We start from the raw sequence: 19,779 nt of genomic DNA, 5'->3' as shown, positions 1-19,779 counted from the left end.
TACATACTGTGGGGTCAGGCTCCAAATTCCTTAATAGGACGCCCATAGCCCAAGAGTTAACAACAAGAATAAACAAATGGGACTTACTTAAACTAAAAAGTTTTTTCTCAGCAAGAGAAACAACAAGAGAGGTAAATAGAGAGCCTACATCCTGGGAACAAATCTTTACCCCTCACACTTCCGATAGAGCCCTAATATCCAGAATATATAAAGAACTCAAAAAAATTAAACAATAAGATAACAAATAACCCAATCAACAAATGGGCCAAGGACCTGAACAGACACTTCTCAGAGGAGGACATACAATCAATCAATAAGTACATAAAAAATGCTCACCATCTCTAGCAGTCAGAGAAATGCAAATCAAAATCACCCTAAGATACCATCTCACTCCAGTAAGATTGGCAGCCAGTATGAAGTCAAACAACAACAAGTGCTGGCGAGGATGTGGGGAAAAGGGTACACTTGTACACTGCTGGTGGGACTGCAAATTGGTGAGGCCAATTTGGAAAGCAGTATGGAGATTCCTGGGAAAGCTGGGAATGGATCCACCATTTGACGCAGCTATCGCCCTTCTCGGACTATTCCCTGAGGATCTTAAAAGAGCGTACTATAGGGATACTGCCACATCAATGATCATAGTGGCACAATTCACAATAGCTAGACTGTGAAACCAACCTAGATGCCCTTCAATAGATGAATGGATAAAAAAAAGGTGGCATCTATACACAGTGGAGTATTACGTAGCACTAAAAAATGACAAAATCATAGAATTTGCAGGGAAATGGATGGCATTAGAGCAGATTATGCTAAGCGAAGCTAGCCAATCCTTAAAAAACAAATGCCAAAGGTCTTCTTTGATATAAAGAGAGCAACTAAGAACAGAACAGGGAGGAAGGGCATGAGGAAAAGATTAACATTCAACAAAGACGAGTGGGGGGGAGAGAAAGGGAGAGAGAAGGGAAAGCATATGGAAATGGTAGGAGACCCTCAATGTTACACAAAATTACACATAAGAGGTTGTGAGGGGAAAGGGGGAGGGAAACAAGGGAGAGAATTAAACAACAGCAGATGAGGTAGAGAGGGAAGATGGGAGGGGAGGGGAGGGGGGATAGTAGGGGATAGGAAAGGTAGCAGAATACAACAGTCACTAATATGCCATTATGTAAAAATGAGAGTGTGTAACCGATGTGATTCTGCAATTTGTATTTGGGGTAAAAATGGGAGTTCATAACCCAATTGAGTCAAATGTATGAAAGATGATATATCATGAGCTTTGTAATGTTTTGAACAACCAATAAAATAAAGGTGTTGTGCCCATCTACAAAAAAAAAAGGCATTAGGACTGGGATGTAGCTCACTGGTAGAGCACTTGCTTAGCATGTACGAGACCCTGGGTTTGATTCCCAGTAGCACATTAATAAATGGCACAAAAAGTTTCAAGAGAAGTAAACTCTCTTTATAAGACAGTGTTGGTACCCAGCAGACTGCTACATAACTTGTGGGACAGTGCAAAATGAGAATACATGGCCCCTGATTAAAAAAATTATTAATAATTCCAAGATGGTGATGGTACAGCATTAAGCCAAGTGCAAGACCCACAAAACTGCACAGGGCACATGTTCTTGAGGCTGGCCCTGATGATCATAGAGGATCTGGTGACACAGGGATTTACAATGATGCTGACAGTTCATAAATGTCCTTAAATTTATGTTTGTCACTACAAAAATGAAAAATGTCTTTAATGGTCTTTGGCAGTGACATGCCTAGAGTATACCAGATGGAAGTTTTCCTTATTAAGAACATAAATGTGGCAATTGCCATTTTAGTGAAAAAAGTCTTTTTTCATTGAAACCAAGGGAAAACAATTCAACATAGGCTGAGCATCTTCTACATGCAAAATACCACGTGAAGCAATCCAGACCATATACTCAGACACTGTTACAATCATCCAGGAATTCAAACCCAACGCGAGATTACTCACTATTTGAAATTACTATACCCATCTAGGTAGGAGTTAAAATTAGTTTTGGGTTTCTCGATTTAATTCAATCTAGTTTTGCTTTCTCGGCTTTGAGAGATTACATATGAGAATATTCTTTTACTAATCCTATGGGTAACATCTCCAGCTTGGAGGTGCTTATATTTGCAATTTGCTTATCACAAACCCTTCAAAGTGATGTCTAGAGCTGTTTTTGTCTGATGTTTCTCACTTTTCTGGCATGTTTTGGTTGCAAATTGGTATTCCTATTGTAATGCCTCACAGTGATTTAAATATCATATCAAAGCAGACAGCTGTCGAATAGCCTGTGGGCAGCAGCAGTTTCATGTGGCTCCATCATGTGCCTGGACGAATTTTTACACTTAATCACTGAATGCACCCTTGGGAGCGAGAATACAGAATCTCCTATAAGGATGCTGCTTCATAAAAATACCCAGAAAGATGTCATTGACTCACTTGTCATGAAATTAAAAAGTGAGAGGAAGGAGAGGCAGGCATGGTGTGGAAAATAACCAATTAAAAGCATCAAGTAATCTATTAGAAAATACAGTAAACAAATGAGAGAAGTAACATTACATTCTCCCTTGATCATCTTCCTGTCCTTGGCTCCTTTAGACAATTCCCCTCCCCAGTCAGAAGGACCCCAGCCCCTGACTCTGCTGATCTCAGCCTCCACCACTCCTCTGCATGCCCCTTTCAGTGTCCATTAACACTTTCCTTGCTACTAGTATTTCAAAATTCACCCTCCAGATCTTGGTACAAGTTTCTTTCTAGGCATTCAGACATAACAAATTCTCACTATGTCCAAGTGAAAATTTTAAAAAATTTGAAATGAAATAGAAGGTTTTTAAACAGATATGACACAGTTTCACTAGAACATAGACATCCAATTGTTCTTAAGTGCTAATAGTACTATATAAATGTGGATTTGGCCTTTTGATTTCCCAGTTTCCAGGTGAGAGGAGAGAATTCAAAATGAGGGGCAGCATTATGAACTTTTATGAGCTATCTCCATAAAAAACACCATTTTTATGATCCAAACTCTATGACTGGCAAATTCAATAGAATCAATAGAAGAAGCAATACAACTTTTACAAGGTAAAAGAAAGTTAATCCTTGCTCATACTAGGAAAATACATTAACACCATTAATTAAATAAAATAAAAAATATAGGGATTCGATTTTGTAGAGGATGGGATAAAACCATTGACTATTTAAATTGGTATAAACTCTTTGGAAAATCTTACCAATTTTGTCAATACACATAGCAAAAATTCATATTTATTTATACTTTGCTTGTATTAGAAAATTATTATTATTTTTTAAGAGAGAGAGAAGAGGGGGGGGAGGGGGAGAGAGGGAGGATTTTTTTAATACTTATTTTTCAGTTTTCGGTGGACAGAACATCTTTTAGGTGGTGCTGAGGATCGAACCCAGTGCCCCACGCATGCCAGGTGAGCGTGTTACCGCTTGAGCCACATCCCCAGCCGCAGAAAATTATTTAAAAAGAGAAAAGATGCTTAGATCCTTCCCCAGTAGGAATTCTCATAGATGATAGTATTGTAAGTACAGCAGTAAAAAGTTGCATGCACATAAATTTTAGTGGAAGCTAGGATAATAACTTTTGCAAAAGTAAAAACAACAGCTATTGAGGAAAACAAAACAAAACAAAACCTAACTAAACCCTCTAGCTTCTTAATGGACTTTTAAAAAATCTCTACTTTTGGAGGCCACATAGCTGGAGGGTGCATTATTAGTCTCCCACTAGTTCTGCTCTCTCTCACTTCTGATTTGTGGATTAAGATGACTAACAGTTACCTAGGTTACTCTTTGGGATCCTGAAAACCGCTTTTGAGGAAAACACCGACTCTTCACTTGGGCCTCCAGATGTTCCACGGGTGACTAAACAGGAAGGAAAGGCATAGATCTTGGCCTCCATGTTGAGTCTGTTTCCTTTGTTGCCTTAACTTTTGTCTACTCAGGACTGCACATAGACACATTGATCATTTAAGATGTGTCATGTCCAAAACTATAATATATATATGGTTAACTAGACCTAGATTTGCCTAGTCTTCCCTGGTCCCCTTGAGACCAAAGACACCTGTAGTATCATGAGCAGAAACACCAGACCACGAAAGGAACAACAAGAGCCGAGTTCCTGGAGGATCTTCACTTGCTCCCAGTAAAGACATGAGTACCCCTTCCCTTTACTGGCCTGTCCCTCTCCTTCCTTATTCCTATCCTCCATTATAGCCCCTCAATCCCATGGAATTGAGAAGATGATTTGTGAGCAAAGCTCCCTCTTCTCCATTCTCTGGCCACTGAATATAGGAATAAAACCTTTCTTTCTCCCTAACACTTGTCTCTCAAATGGACATTGGTTTTGCTGTGGGATCAGTCTCTGAACCTGGGTTAGGTAACAAAACCCAGAAGAAACCTAAATGTCTAACAATGGGAATATTTACTGGATGAGAAAAATGTAAACGACTATTATGCTCTCTTTAAAATTATAACCATGAAAATTATTCTAAATCTTTTTTTTGCATTTCAGAATATTTTAATTGATAATAACTGTACATATACATGGGGTACAATGTGATGTTTTGATACATGTATACATCATGAAAAGATCAAATCAGGGTATTTAGCATATCCACCCCCTCAAACATTTATTATTTCTTTGTGATGAAAACATTCAAAAACCTCTCTTCCTATAATCTTAAGATAGTTTTTTTTAAAAAATCATTATTTCCCACTGTGCAATAAAACACCAGAACTTATTCCTCCTAATTTTATACCAATTTATTTCTACTCCTTGCCCTCGAACTCCCCAGATTCTGGAAGCCACTGTTCTACTCTGTGTTTCTGTAACGTTAGCTGCTTTAGATCTCAAAAATGAGGGATATCATGCAGTATCTGCCTTTCTGTACCTGGTTTATATCACTTAACATGTCTTTAATAAGAACTAGAATGCAAAAACACAAATAGCATATTTGCCAGCATATAAAATGTACTGCCATGTAAGATGCATCCCAAACATACAAGAAAATTTTTGGAAAAATAACATGACCTTGTTGTTAACACATATATTGAAGTAGTTTTATAGAAAAAAAAAATATATATATATATCTCCATATGACCAGAAGGGAGGAGGAAAATATAAATTCTGGATATTAGTAGTATATTATAAACTGTTGGAAATAAAGTATAAGAGGACATGATTAAATAAGAAATGTATGGAGGTCACCTGACAGTGGTGCACAGCAGAAACACTTGGCTCTAGGCATTCACTAGTAAATGAGATCTTCAGGCTACCTTGGCACTGCACAAGCCTAGTCTAAAATTTCAGTGATTACTGAGCAAAAAGCAAGTCAGAGTATAAGTTAAATGTGAATCATTTTTTAATGTAGTGTAGTCATCCCTCATTATCTGTGAGGGACTGGTTTCAGGATTCCCCATAGATAGTCCAATTTGCAGATGCTCAAGTCCCTCGTATCAAATGCTGTGATATATAGATGTATAACCTCATGTAGACTTTGAATCATCTCCAGATGGTTCTGATGCCTAATATAATGTCTATGTAAATAGCTGTTATTCAGTATTATTTAGGGGGAAATGTCAAGAAAAAAATTCTACACGTGTTCATTACAGATAGTTTTTTCCCATATGAAAGGCCAACTATATATACAAAGTAAATTATATATCTCAAAATATAATAAATATGAATTCCTAGATAGCACCTTTAACAGTTCAGCAATATCCAATGCAAAACATCAAATAATATATTTGAAGGAATTCTTCTCATGCTTACCAAAAAGCAAATGCTCTATTGAATAACAGTCTACTGTAAACTACATTAAAAAAAAAACCCAATGAATTCTAATGTAAACTTGTGTAACAATAAATATAAGTTATATTAAGAGCATCAAAAATATAAAAAATAAATTGGACAGCACTATAAAGATTTTTTTGTCTTTGTACTAAATATTCTAGCAAAGGATCACCTTTAAAGTTAAGTCTCTGGTCAGCCCAAAGTGTGAAAATCCAACCCTCACAGCTGGACTGCAGGACTGGCCAGCACACTTGCTGTTAGTCATCACTCTCTTCAAACCAGACCCGCGCAGGACATTACTAACTTCACACTTTTAAAAAGACTTCACACTACCTCTTGCTGCACCGCTCTCCTTCAGGTCTTAGCTCACCCCTGTATCTGTGGAACAACCTCACGTGTGGGTATATCTGGCAGCACCTCCCTCAGATGTTTTAGCTGAGATCTGCTGCCTTTGTTCCTCTGAATCCTTGTTTTCTCAATTGTGGGTGGGCCAGGATAATGACTCTAGTAATATTTTACAGTGTCTGTAAAAATAAGCTTTTAATGTCTCTTGTTACTCTTGACTTGCTGGTTGTAGCAGTGAGAAATTTCAAGCTGAAAACTTTAGAGGGAAACAGCACATTCTCTCCTGTGATCCATGCCAGCCACACTGGGAAAGACTGGTTCTCTGGATGTCTATTCTGTGACAGCTGCTGTCACGATGTGTCCTCACTCTTCTCTGGTAGTACACGTCAGTTAAACATCAATGACCTTTTTCTTCTGTCTCTACTAATGCTATTTATTGCATCTTTGTTTCCTTCTGCGGAATCAATTTTTTTGAAAAAGAAAATTTCAAAGTCACAGAAAAAATGCAAGTAACTATTTTCCTGAACTATTTGAAAGTAAGTGGTGAATGACATGTACCAACACTCTCAGAATACTTTAAGCATTTCCTACAAGGATATTCTATTACAAAGCGACAAAACAACCATCTAAATCAGGACATTAACATTGATTCTTCCCTACTGTCTAATCTTTGACTCCATTTGAGTTTCTTCAGGATTTCAAAAAGCACAGCAAAAGCACCCAGTTCAGAAGACTGTATTGTATTGCTGTATTGTAATTGTCAAGTTTCTTTAGTCTCCGAAATGGAACCAAATGCCCTGATTGTAATACTTTCAAAATGACAGGCCAGTTATTTTTTAGAATGTTCCTCCATTTGGGTTGTCAGTGCTGCCTCCTGATTAAATGCAGGGATGGACTTCTGACTGAGGAACACAGAGGTGACACTGTGTTCTCAACCTGTCCTAGCAGGTGGCACAGGACTGTGCTTTACACAATTTCTGATAATGTTCACTGTGATCAGCTGTCAAGTTATTCTTTCCACTTTGTTTTTAATATATTGTGTGTACAGTCAATTCTCATCAGGTTAGTAGGCAGTAAGTAATTGGTAGGTAATTATGTTCTTCAAAGTTACCACCAACACCAAAGAAGAAAACCCTGAGTCACTGATGCTATGGAAAATAGAGCATTGGATTCCTGTGAGCCTTTGGCCACATTATGTCTGTCATTCATTAATACATAATCTTGCTTTATGTCTTTCAAGGCACTTTATTTAAATGTATACTGTGACTGAATATCATATATTGTGGCTTTATATTTACTGAACTCATGGTCAGCAGCTCTGGACCAAGTGTTCCTCTCCATAAGGCAGAGCACCGTCTTCCTGCATTCAGGAGCAACAGACAGGACTTTAACACTGTTTGGGGGCTGTTTTAAAGAGCAAATCCCTAATAAACTGGACGAAATTTTTAAAAATGTAGCACTAAGTAAAACTATAAAAGGAACACCAGATCACAGTGTGAGAACTAGAAAAGGAAGACAAAGCATTGCCTTGTTTGACCTTGGCCGAGAACATGTTTGGGGGTGACTCAATTTTTTCACTGCTCTTCATGTTTGAGAATAATTTGTGGCCAAAGAACTTCAGTATTGATTTTGAGTCACAGATTTTATCATCAAGTAGGCAAATATGCAAATATGGAATCTGCTTATACTTAAGATTGACTGTTGATATTATGTTCTTGACTCACACTTAGAAATCATTGATCTCATTAGGTACATCACCATGGACTCGTGAATTCTTATTTTATTTAGTTGGTTGTAATCTGTTAATATCAATGCTTATTTTGCTGTTCAAATTTGGCCAACGGGAGCCCTCAAGCTGGCTTCCTCATCACTCTTTGAACACTTCTTTACTTCCTGGCATAAAGGGTTCTAGGTTCATCTTGTACTTTCTTTGCCCAAGTGCTACAATCAGCCATTTCTCCAAGGAGCTCTAGCTCTTTTTAGCTGAGCAGGCTATTTAGAAACCAAGATCTGGAAACTGGCATGCTCACTGCTGTAAACCCACCTTGGACACACACTGTATTTATTGTTATTTGTTACATTTGTATCTACTTATATGTTGAGAATCATGAGTTCATACCTGTACCTTCTTTCCAAAATCACAACATTCACTTGAATTTTCTTCTTTTTCACATGTGTAACTGCTTTCTCAGATAAAAAATTGAACAGCTATCTAGGCCGAGTATGGTAGTGCACTCCTGTAATCCCAGCAGCTTGGGAGGCCGAGGCAGGAGGATTGTGAGTTCAAAGCCAGCTTCAGCAATTTAGTGAGGTGCTAAGCAATTCAGTGAGACCCTGTCTCTAAATAAAATACAATATAGGGCTGGGGATATGGCTAGGTGGTGCCCCTCGAGTTCAATCCCTGGTATCCGCCCCTACCCCCTCAAAAAATTGAGCATTTATCATCCTTAATATATCTACTCATTTGATCAACTCCCCTAAGTAACTTCATATCATCTCAATGGCTAGCTGGCGTCACCTTACAACCGAAAGTGCCATGCATCATATTATTTGCTTGTGGCTCCTAGCAAGTAACCAATCTTTTGTTTCTATCCCCTCTTCTTTGTACTGCTCTCCCCACCAGAGACATCCTCCATACCCTGCTCCACTATGACACTGTACCAGACTGGCTCTCTGGGGAGTGAAAGCCCCGTGCACCATACACACTCCATTAGCTTGCTCCGCTTGAGGCACCACACTCCCCCCAAAATCCCCCCAAAATCCCCCCAACATGTGGACGCCTATGTTGCTTGGGCCCATCTAATGTCTTTCTTACTTCATTTTTCCAGAAAGGCTAAAAAGAAAGGAAAAGACAATATAGGTGATCTTAATAGCCAACTTTTCTATGTACTATCTCCTGAATATTTTCCTGTTATATTTCTAAAAATAAGAGATCATTCAGGCAATTTAGAACCTAGAATTAGACTACTGATTTACAAATTTTGAGAAATCAATATGCTGTACCAAAAGTATAGTGTAAATATCCTTTGACCCATTAAGAGAATCCATTATTTTATTTGTACTCTTAATAATTTTCCTTAAGTAGCTGATACTTTTCTTTCCTTAAGTAGCCTGTTCTTAGCATTCACAGTTCCACGTTACCCATGACATGATTTGGTGCTCAGGGGCTGGCTGTGCTCCCATTTACCTGTCACCTTTGGCCTTAAACGTATTATAGGGGAACATGGGCAGTTTTTGGCAGGGTGGGGGGGAATGTATCATGACTAAAAAAGTTCAGGAATAACTTTGTTAGGATAGGAGATACACAGGAAACTTTACAGTGTCAAAACTTTTTTCAATGTTATAATCCTAGTTTTAAACAATTATTAAAGGTATACAACTATAAATGGTTTACTTTTTCTCTCCTCGGAAGAAACAAATCATCTAACTTTCTTCCTGCCATCAAGAATTGCCATCTGTTCTCCATGTACACATGAACTATCTATATAGAACGACGAAGCTTCCTTTTCTTGAGGCTCCAGACATGGCTACGCTCCTTCTCGCATTCCCGTTACATCATCCACACTAAAGCAGTCCTGCCAGAGGAAACCTGCATGCCGACTGTAAGCTCCTTAGATGCAAATACCATGCCTACTAGCCTTCATGACAACATCTCCGGGCTCATGAACAAATGGATGGATGAATAAATAGGTACCAACAGTGTGGCTGGGCATGTTGTGCTTTGGCTTCCCTCCCTCTCTACTTACACAGAGCATTCCAGATATTTTAATTAAAAAAATCACCCTCAATATGAAATCAGACTATTTCTGTTAGAAATTATTAAGATAGTCACCAATTATCTTGGGAATAAAAGACAACACCCTACCTCTGCACTCGGTACACTCGAGTCCATGGAGGCACAAGGGCTAGGATTCGAGCCACCAGTTCAATCAGGTCACTAGGAGAATAACTCTTGTATCTTCCCGATTTCCAAAGCTCGTATAGCCCAGTTCCACGAATGACCAGGGTAGGGTAGAGCTTCAAACCATCAGGACGAAAAGCAGGGTTCTCAAAAAACTCCTGTGAATACAGAACACAAACTGATTCTTCCATTTCTTATACAAGAATCACCCACGGTGAAGTCTCAATCCTGGACCAGCTTCTCACACACTCCAGCAGGCCCTGAGGCTGCCCTTCATTTCTGTACATGGACAGAACAGGAACTCATTGTTCCCTCAGCCTCCCTGGAGCAGAACACATGTGTGCTGGACCAGGGGTCTACTCATCCATCCACATCTATGGCTGCCATCTGATCTCAGGCCCTTTACCTTTGCAAAGGCAATTCCCTCTGACTGCAAAGCTCACTGTTTTTTTCATCCAGCTAACTTCATGTCTCAGCCTGACGGCTACTCATCAGAGGCCCTCCTGACCTTCAAACACTAGCTGCCCCACTTAAAAAAAATATAATAATGAACTCTGTTTGTATTACGTCTTTTGTAACAGCATCATCCTGACAATTTAAATCATGTCTTTTACTTCCAGACTATAGCCTTCTTTAATAATGCAATATAGTTAATTAAAAAATCTTTTGTAACATTATTCTTGCAAAACATTCCATTGTTTAATTTGCTCTTCAAAGAAATGCACGTAGAGTTTTTGATCTTTCTCATTGATTTGGCACTCTAAAATGCTCTATTCTTTATGCACCACATGGTCTTATAGATATTCTTCTGTAATTTTCTCTATAACATATATTTTAAAGATTCATTAGGTGTTTAATATATATTCTAGCCACCTAAAAACAGCACATAAGAAAGCAATCTCCACTTAGACAGAATCCACCTTTGAACATCAGGCTTCAGAAAACTACTTCAGGTTCCTGGAGACATGTAAACTGATAACACTCCTTTTGTAAAAATAAAGACAGATTCAATTGATTCTGGGATTTTGGTTAAACATAGAAAATGTTAAACATATAAAATGTGTTTCTCTCCCTCCAAAACCACAATAAAATAACACCAAAGATCTTAAAGATGTATAAAGTTACAAGAATAAAGAGAGCAAAGGAGACAAGAGTGGGGAAAAATGATGGCAGCATATTTGTTGAAAATGGAATATGAATGGAAAACTCTAAATGGCTTTGCAAGTGAAGAAAACTACTAAGGAGATACTACTAGTGAAAGGCTACTCAGTCACACGAGAGTCCCAGAAAGGCTTAAAGATCAGAAGTACCAGGAACTGAGCAGGATGAAAGGAAGACATGGAAATAGAAAAGGGGCACTGGATCAGAGTCTGCAGAGAGGGATTTATCCCTTACTCCTGTACAAGCAGAAGAGAAGGTTCATTCCCTGGAGAGTTAGAGAGCCTCTATACTCCAACATTCCAGGCCCAAAGAAAGGCCTGGGTGAGTGCCAAGGCTGACAATGGGAGGGAAGCCAACATATTTACTGGTGAAGCCTCTTCCCTGCTCTGTGGATGCCAGCAGCCAATTTCCTGTGACTTACCCTTGCCACCCACCAGTAAAGTAAGAACTGGAGAGTTCATCTCTGGATTTATCAAATGGTCCTACATAAGGGTTCAAGATACTGACATTAGGAATCTTCTAAAGAAGAGTTTATTACATGAACATTTTTCAGTGAAGCATACCAGTGGCCAGCCACTCACAGCTTGCAATCTGTTTTTCAGCCTTTCATTCTTAAAGCATGAACATTTGACTAAGGATCACCAGAAAGTTGGGGAAAGCCCAGGACATGACAGAACATCAAAAGAAAAAGAAAAAAGATGGAAATAGAGGTATTACATAAAGAAAAAAAAAAACAACTATAATTCCTTCAGTGAGATAAAAAAATCCATTACCTCTATAAATAAGAACAGGATGCTATTAAAAAAAATCAAACCACCAAGATATAAGAAATTAAAACTACAAAAAAAAAAAAATAAAAGCATTTAGTACAAAGGTTGAAAGGTGAAGTTGAGAAAATAGTAGAAAAGCAGAATAAGGAAAAAAAATAGATGCAAAAGAGAAAACATAAGAATATTAGATGATCAATCTGGTAGATACAATGTTTGCTTAACAGACATTTTAGAAAGAGAACGGAGACAATGAAAGGAGGGACATTATCCAGGAAAGTTTCCCTAATGGCAGGGTCCTTCAATGTCTAGTACAATTGGGTCAAGAAATCTAGGGTATATACATTTTAAGATTAAAGACTAAGGAATATAGGGGTTGGGGCTCAGCAGTAGAGCACTCGCCTAGCATGTGCGAGGTGCTGGGTTCGATCCTCAGCACCATATAAAAATAAATAAATAAAATAAAGGCATTAAAAAAAATCACATCGATCTTAAAAAAAATGACTAAGAAATATAGGACTAGGAATCAAAATATGGGTTCCATAAGAGTAATGTTAATAACCAAAAAACACTAGTGTAATTCCCTAGAAAAATCTGAGGGAAAACAATTGTCTTCCTTGAATTCTGTGCAAAGTAGACCGACATTTTCAACATGCAAAAGATTTATTTCCCATGGTGATTTTTTTTTTTTTAAAGGAAAAATTTCTGCTGGAAAATGTGCTGCAGAAAAATGAAGAAGAAAATAAAGAAGATAATCTGAGGTCTCAAAAACAAAGGATCTGAGGCAAGAAAGCAAAGAAGCCCGAAGAATACACTTGTGTATGAGAAAGAGCTTTCTAGTCCATTTTGGAGCCGGAAGATAGGACCCGTGAGAGGTAAGTCTCTAGGAGCTAAGACCTTACTAACACTAAAAAGGAACTAAGAATATCTGTGTGACAAGATAATCCACTGAGAGGGGGCTTTAACATTGCATGGATACATTTGAAAGTTACAGGTACACAGAATACTGCACAAGTTAAAAAGAACAAGTAATGGGATGGGGCTGGGGCTCAGAGGTAGAATGCTTGCCTAGCATGTGTGAGGCATTGGGTTCGATCCTCAGCACCATATAAAAATAAAATAAAGGTGTCCACCTACAACTAAAAAAAAAAAAATGTTAAAAAAAAAGAACAAGTAAGGCAACTGGTAATCCTAGAAATAAATTAGGTCACTCATGAAATTTTCCTGTCACTTTTGGCTAAGTATGTACAATTACATAATAAGTAGGTATAGTACATTACTTGTATGTGAACAATAATGTATGTAGAAATTAAAATGTAAATGCTGACTAGTAATATAACTTTAAAAAGTGATATAAAAATATTGGGAGAACAGGAAGAAAGGATAAACATATTAAATTTTCAACTATCATAACAGCAAAACAAGTGATCTACCTAAAATTGATAAATCAAGAAACAGCAATCTAAGTACAGGATTAAGAAATGTAGAGGTAAGTACGAGAAAAAGAAAAACAAAACCCACCTATGAAACTTGAGAACAGCAGAGGACTCCTACTCTTTGATATACTCTTTTTAGTATTATTGGATTTTCAAATATTATTTATCAAAGCTTTTATTACATAATATATAATAAAGATAAACATGAATTTAACAGTGATGAGTCTGGTGGCCATGTGAATGACACACAGGAAGGGAACATGGCTGGCAGCAGGGTGACTAGTTAGGAAGAGCAGGGGACCTAAGGAAAGCCTGAACCCAAGCTTTCACAATGGGGGTGAAAAGGAGGGTGACTAGAAAGATATTCAAAGGGGCAATGCACAGGACCTCCTGTTGAACAGCTCAGGATAGGAGGGGAATGAAAGCAGCTGCTGGTATGATGTGCCAGGCATTTCCTGTGTACTCAGTTAATCTTCCTAAGAGGTGAGACTGTAATTAGCCTCAGTGTAGGGAGGTGAGGCAACAGAAGCTGGGGCATTTGTAAGAAACAGGCTATACTCAGTTAAGGAGAAAGGGTCCTACTTTTCACTACATTTAGACTTTCATAGTTTATTTTGATACAAATAAAAAATAACTGAAAAAAAAAGAGGGAGTTTTGAAGTAGATCTATGACCTTATTGCTGAGGATTTCCTATGGATCATTCAGGCCACATGCAGTCATTCACAGTAAATCAGACTGCCTTACCTGAGAGGCAAACTCAGGCAGGCAGGGCAAGAGTGCTGATCCTGTAGTTCCTTAACCTCCTAAGGCCCAGCTTCCTCCTCTGCTGAGGCTACTCCAGGTGGTTTTTTCTGCTGTAAAATCTGTAATAACTCTACTCCATGATACCACTTTCAGTGATAAGCTTTTACATTAAAAAACAACAAACAAACACTACAGCCACCCCGGCTAAACTCTGACTTCACTGCTTTGGCTTTTTGGGGAAAACAGCTCAGTGAAGACTAAAGAACTGCTGAGTATCACAAGAGCAGGAAAAATTTTAACTAAGACTAAAAGATTTCTAATTATTAAAAGATTGCTGGAGATAAATTATTCCTCAAAAGAAGGAAACACTGTTTGAACATTTTCAGTAACCCTTAGCTTGGTCATGCAGGAGTACTCTAATTTTTAAAAGAATAAAATACCAAAACAGCTAAAAGTTATTTTGAGTAACAAATAGGCCCTGACTGAGGATAAATGGGAAGGATGAAGATAATGAATATCAGATAAATTCCTTGATGTTAAATATTCGCCATCAAAAAAAGAGAGACTTTCAGCTTTATAAGAAAAATAAATCTGATCAAGTCATCTTACTATAGTGACACATGCATACCCATGTTTATGGCAGCACAATTCACAGTAGCTAAACTATGAAAGTAGCCTTGGTGTCCATCAATGGATGAATGCATAAAGAAAATGTGGCATATATACACAATGGAGTTTTATTCAGCCATAAAGAAGAATGAAACTATGCCATTTGTTGGAAAATGAATAGAACTAGAGACCACAATGTTAAGCGAAATAAGTCAAAACTCAGGAGGCCAGGGTTGTATGATTTTGTTTACATGGGGAAGCTAGAGAGGAAAAGGAAAAGAAAGGTGGGAGTGAATTTCATGAAAATCAAAGGGAGATCAGTAAAGGAAAGGGACCAGAAGGTGAGGGGTGGAAAGGGAGGGGGGAAGTGCTGAGGAGTGATACTGGCCATACCATATTATTATATTGTGTGCATGTGTGGATATGCAACAACAAATCCCATCCTATGTACAACCATAATGTACCAATAAAAATAAGGGAAAAAAATCTGAGTTATTGGAAAATATAAGCAGCTGTTATTATAACATATAGCTATAATCACTGTACTTACCATTATCTAAGAATGTGAAAAAAAATAATTTCTGGGGTTCTACTACACAGTAGGGAGACCAAAGATAATGACAGTATACTATATAGTCCACAAAAGCTAGAAGAAAAGATTTTGAATATTTTTACCACAAAGAAATGATAAATATTTGAGGAGACACATAATATTTACCCTAACTTGGACATAATACAATGCATACTTATACTGAAACATGACATGTTATCTTAGAAATAAATGCAATTTTTAGGTGTCAATTTTTTAAAAATGTGAATTTACAAGAAACTGATGCAAATGAATATGATTACACTCTTAGTGATACAGAACTGACCTACACAATAAGGTGTGAGGCATAAGCCACTTCTTAACTAACACATGCAGCTTAACTACATCTTAGTGGGCTGGGCAGCGGTTTGATGGACCCATACCAGGCAAGGTGATTCATCCTCTGCAGAGATAAAATGTTGCAGACTTGTGCAATTACACAAGCAGACACTTGACTTAGCAACCCTTCCCATGGAATAAAACACATTGAAGGAAATACATCTGTGGTTGTTAATAAGGAATTCTGGGCAAATGTGACAAAGCAGGGGGAAAAACATTTTTTTTTAAATGCAAAAATCAGGGGCTGGGGTTGTGGCTCAGTGGCAGAGTGCTCGCCTAGCATATGTGAGGCCCTGGGTTCAATCCTCAGCACCATATAAAATAAATAAATAAGTAAAACAAAGGTATTGTGTCCTTGTACAACTAAAAAAATTTTTTTTAAAAAATGCAAAAATCAGTGCCTATTAGGTCAGAATAAGTTGTGAATTTCAAATAGGCCAAACAAGATTTTCTAAGCAAAAAACCCACTTTTCATGTAGACTTTCTATTGGGTTTTTACAGAAAAATATACAAATCATAAGTGCACATCTTGACAATTTTTACAAAGCTTACAACTAACATCTAGTCACTCAATTCAAGATAAAGAACATTATCAGAATATCACAACTCCACCTTACACCTATTTCCAGTTACCAAACAGGAAACAGTTACCAAACTTCACCCAAACTTTCTGTTCACACGAATGGCTTTGTGTGCTAGGTAGTCTTCTGAATTTGACTTCCCATGCTTAATGTTATGTTGAACAGAATTGGCCATGTTGTTGCATGAAGTTGTAATTAGTTCATTCTTATTTCCTCACATGATTACATCAATATTTATTGACTGTACTGCTAATGAACATTCAGGTAATTTGATGATATTACACACACTTCTGTGGGGTGTACCTGTGGGAGATTTGCTGGGCCATGCAAGATACATTTAGTTTTAGCAGATTCTGAACAGTTTTCTATCACAATCAAGATGGGGGATTATTAACAGGGATATCTGTGAATTAATGCAATCTTGAAAACAGGCTTCAACTGTAGTCTAATAACTTGACAAATAATAAAAATTAACTTTAAAAGGAAAGGAAGAATCAATAACTTTACATGTAACATAAAATGAACTCCACTTTCTGAACAAAGCAAAATAAAAATATTTTTGTAGATGACATAACTTGATAAATATTGTCTTTTCTCTAAAAGGATATCCCTAAAACATACTTTCCTTGTTTGAAAATTCAAAGAAAAACAAAAGGCCCAACCAATCTCATTTCCCCAAACAAAATTAACATGGAACATGAAACTATCAGAGTAAACAAACAAACCAACAAACCTCAAAGTTACAGTTACATATTAAAATTCAAAGAACTGAAAGGTTAGAAGAAAACAGAAAGGCAGTCTAAGCTCAGAAGCTAGGAAAAAAAAAAAAAAAAAAAAAGATCAGTTTGACAAATGAAGGAAAAGATAAGACCACAATAGGTTGGAGAAAATACATGCAACAAATATAAAAAAACGAGCCCATAATATCTTTACTGAAAAATCAAAATAAAAATATTCATATCCTGGGTTGAGGACTAGTTCAGTGGTGGAGCACTTTCCCAACGTGCACAAGGCCCTAGGTTAAATCCCCAAAACCCATGGGGGGGGGAAGCATTCATATCCTAATAGAATAATTGGTCAGAGGAGAAAACAATTCCAAAACATGAAAGACATGTAATTAGTAAATACAATCCAAAAATACAATTAATTTAATGGATAAAAGTGCCACTTAAACTAACATTCTTAAATTGTGTTTTTGGATTGTATTTACTAATTACATGTCTTTCGTGTTTATATATATACATATAGAAAGTAAACACAAGAGGATTATTTGGGGAAAAAGGAAGTCCTACTGAAAATTATGCAAAACTGTTAGAAACCTCTGAAAAGCAACTGAGTAATACAGTGAGATTCTTAAAATGTTCATACCTTCATTAGATAATTGTACTCCAATGAATTTATCATAAAGAAATAAACCTAGCCGGGTGCAGTGGTGCACGCTTGCAATCCCAGCAGCTCGGTAGACTGAGGCAGGAGGATCATGAGTTCAAAGCCAGCCTCAGCCAAAGTGAGGCACTAAACAATTCAGTGAGACCCTGTCTCTAAATAAAATACAAAACAGGGCTGGGGATGTGGCTCAGTGGTCAAGTGCCTCTGAGTTCAATCCCTGATACAAAAGAAATAAACCTAAATGCTATAAAAAGTTATAAAGTTGTTTATCTACAGGGTTATTCATAGTATCGAAAACTGGTAATGTCCTAAATTTTGAGAGCTTTGGAAGTAGTGAAGCAAAGCATGACAGATTACGTTAACAGACATTTAACATGTAAACATCTTAACAGAAATCAGGATGCAACTGGATAAATTATTCTTACAATGTTAAGTGAAAAAGCTATGAAAGAATTACCATCTGTACACAACTAAGCATAAGGGTGCCAGTGTCATATGTGCATAAACAACCTCAGCCCTAAGAAAGCCTAAGCATTAAAAGATCCTGGGAAGAACATACAAAACAGAGTGTGTCTGGGCTCTGGGGACTTCTCTTTTGTGTTTCTACCGTTCTACGGTGAGGAGGTGCTGCATCATTACACAAAGAGGGTATGAGGAGCACGCAGAGGCATCCTACATTGGCCTGGGCAAAGGGTACACTTACTGTAAACTGCTCAATGTCTCTTTCTAGTCCCACGTTTGGCAGATCAGGCATCATATGAGCCACAACTTTGAATCCGGAATCTTTGGCCAAGTGGAAAGACTCACATACTGCCTTCACAGTGTGGCCCCTGAGGGAAGAAAATTCACTACCTGTTACACAAATAAACGGACATCAAAGTTTACAGGGGAGCACAGGAAAACAGTATGTAAGCTCAAGAATCACATGGCTGAGGGCACAGAATCTTATTATAAAGCCATTTTCTTTATATCCCTATCTCTGAAGGGGTCTAGAAATAAATCATTTTACTTCTGAGATATTTCTCAAAAATTTCTTTATGCACCTACTCAAAGTTCTAGAAGTAAATACTGGACTAACAAGAATTAACATATAATAAAACTGTCTGACTTAGTATCATCGATCAAAACAAGCTTACTAATGTAAATATCTATATTAAAACAAGAACAATGAGCTCAAAACCATGCAGAAGCTGCAGCTTGCCAAACATCCCTTCCTTTAAGACTTGTGAAATTATTGGTAGACTTGTGAAATTATTGGTAGAGAGAGGAAAAGTGAAACCTACAATACAAAATAGATTTAACTGATCTGTCTGGAGAGTCCTTAAAGAAAAAATAGAAGAGAGAATGGTCTAGGACAAGGTGGAATCATTTGGGGCCACGTGGGTGAATCCTCTTAGCATCTGAGTACCATACCCACAAAGGAAGTGTGCCTCAGTAACCATTAGGTTGCAACTAAAGATTGAAGCCTGTCAACCCCTTCTACCCCAGGACATTCCCACTCACCACACAAAGATCCTAGAAGCCTGAACTCCATTTCACACCCTCTGGATATTCCCATCTATTTCCATGGCTTAAATTTCTCATCTCCTTTTGTTAATGACTTCCAAAGTTCTATGACAAAGTTAGATCTCTCTTAAGACTTCTACACCCAAACCCAACACTTCAAAGTTAAACTGTGCAATACAGCAGCCACTAGGTACATGTTGCTTTTCAAATTATTTAAATGGATTGAAAGGAAATATTGAAAGGAAAGTTCCTGGGTTGCATTATCCTACTGAAGAGTGCAGATATAGAACATTTTGATCCATGCAGTATGTTCTGCTGGCTAGCTCTGTTCTAAAGCAAAAACCTTCAACTGGTTGTTCCACAAAAACCTACGACTTAGCATATTCAAAATGAAACTCATCTTCTTTCTGTGCCTCTCTGACTTCCTATTCCCTCCTACTCTCATTTCCAATCAGTCACCAAACACTGCCCCTCACTTTTTTCCAGGACATCAGTATTTCCTGCTTAAATTACTCCAACAGCCTCCTAACCAGTCTGTCTCCCTTCAGCTTGCTTTTCGCTAATCTACCTCCCATAC

The 19,779-nt window shown here is 37.6% G+C and overlaps 1 protein-coding gene across 4 annotated transcripts in view; it reads right to left on the bottom strand.

The window, feature by feature from the left end:
- The window catches only part of ELP3 (elongator acetyltransferase complex subunit 3), an 88,853-nt gene that overhangs the window by 38,806 nt on the left and 30,268 nt on the right, over positions 1–19,779 (bottom strand). For all 4 annotated transcript variants that reach the window (XM_081268924.1, XM_081268925.1, XM_081268923.1 and 1 more), the window contains 2 exons: positions 18,400–18,526; positions 10,045–10,238 (listed from right to left, as the gene is read on the bottom strand). In XM_081268924.1, coding sequence (XP_081125050.1) covers positions 10,045–10,238; positions 18,400–18,526 — 321 coding nt within the window. The remainder of the gene's footprint in view (positions 1–10,044; positions 10,239–18,399; positions 18,527–19,779) is intronic.

This window comes from Spermophilus citellus (assembly GCF_964194105.1).
Source record: "Spermophilus citellus genome assembly, chromosome: 16".
Lineage (NCBI taxonomy): Eukaryota > Metazoa > Chordata > Mammalia > Rodentia > Sciuridae > Spermophilus > Spermophilus citellus.
This window is presented reverse-complemented; position numbering and strand designations above follow the sequence as displayed.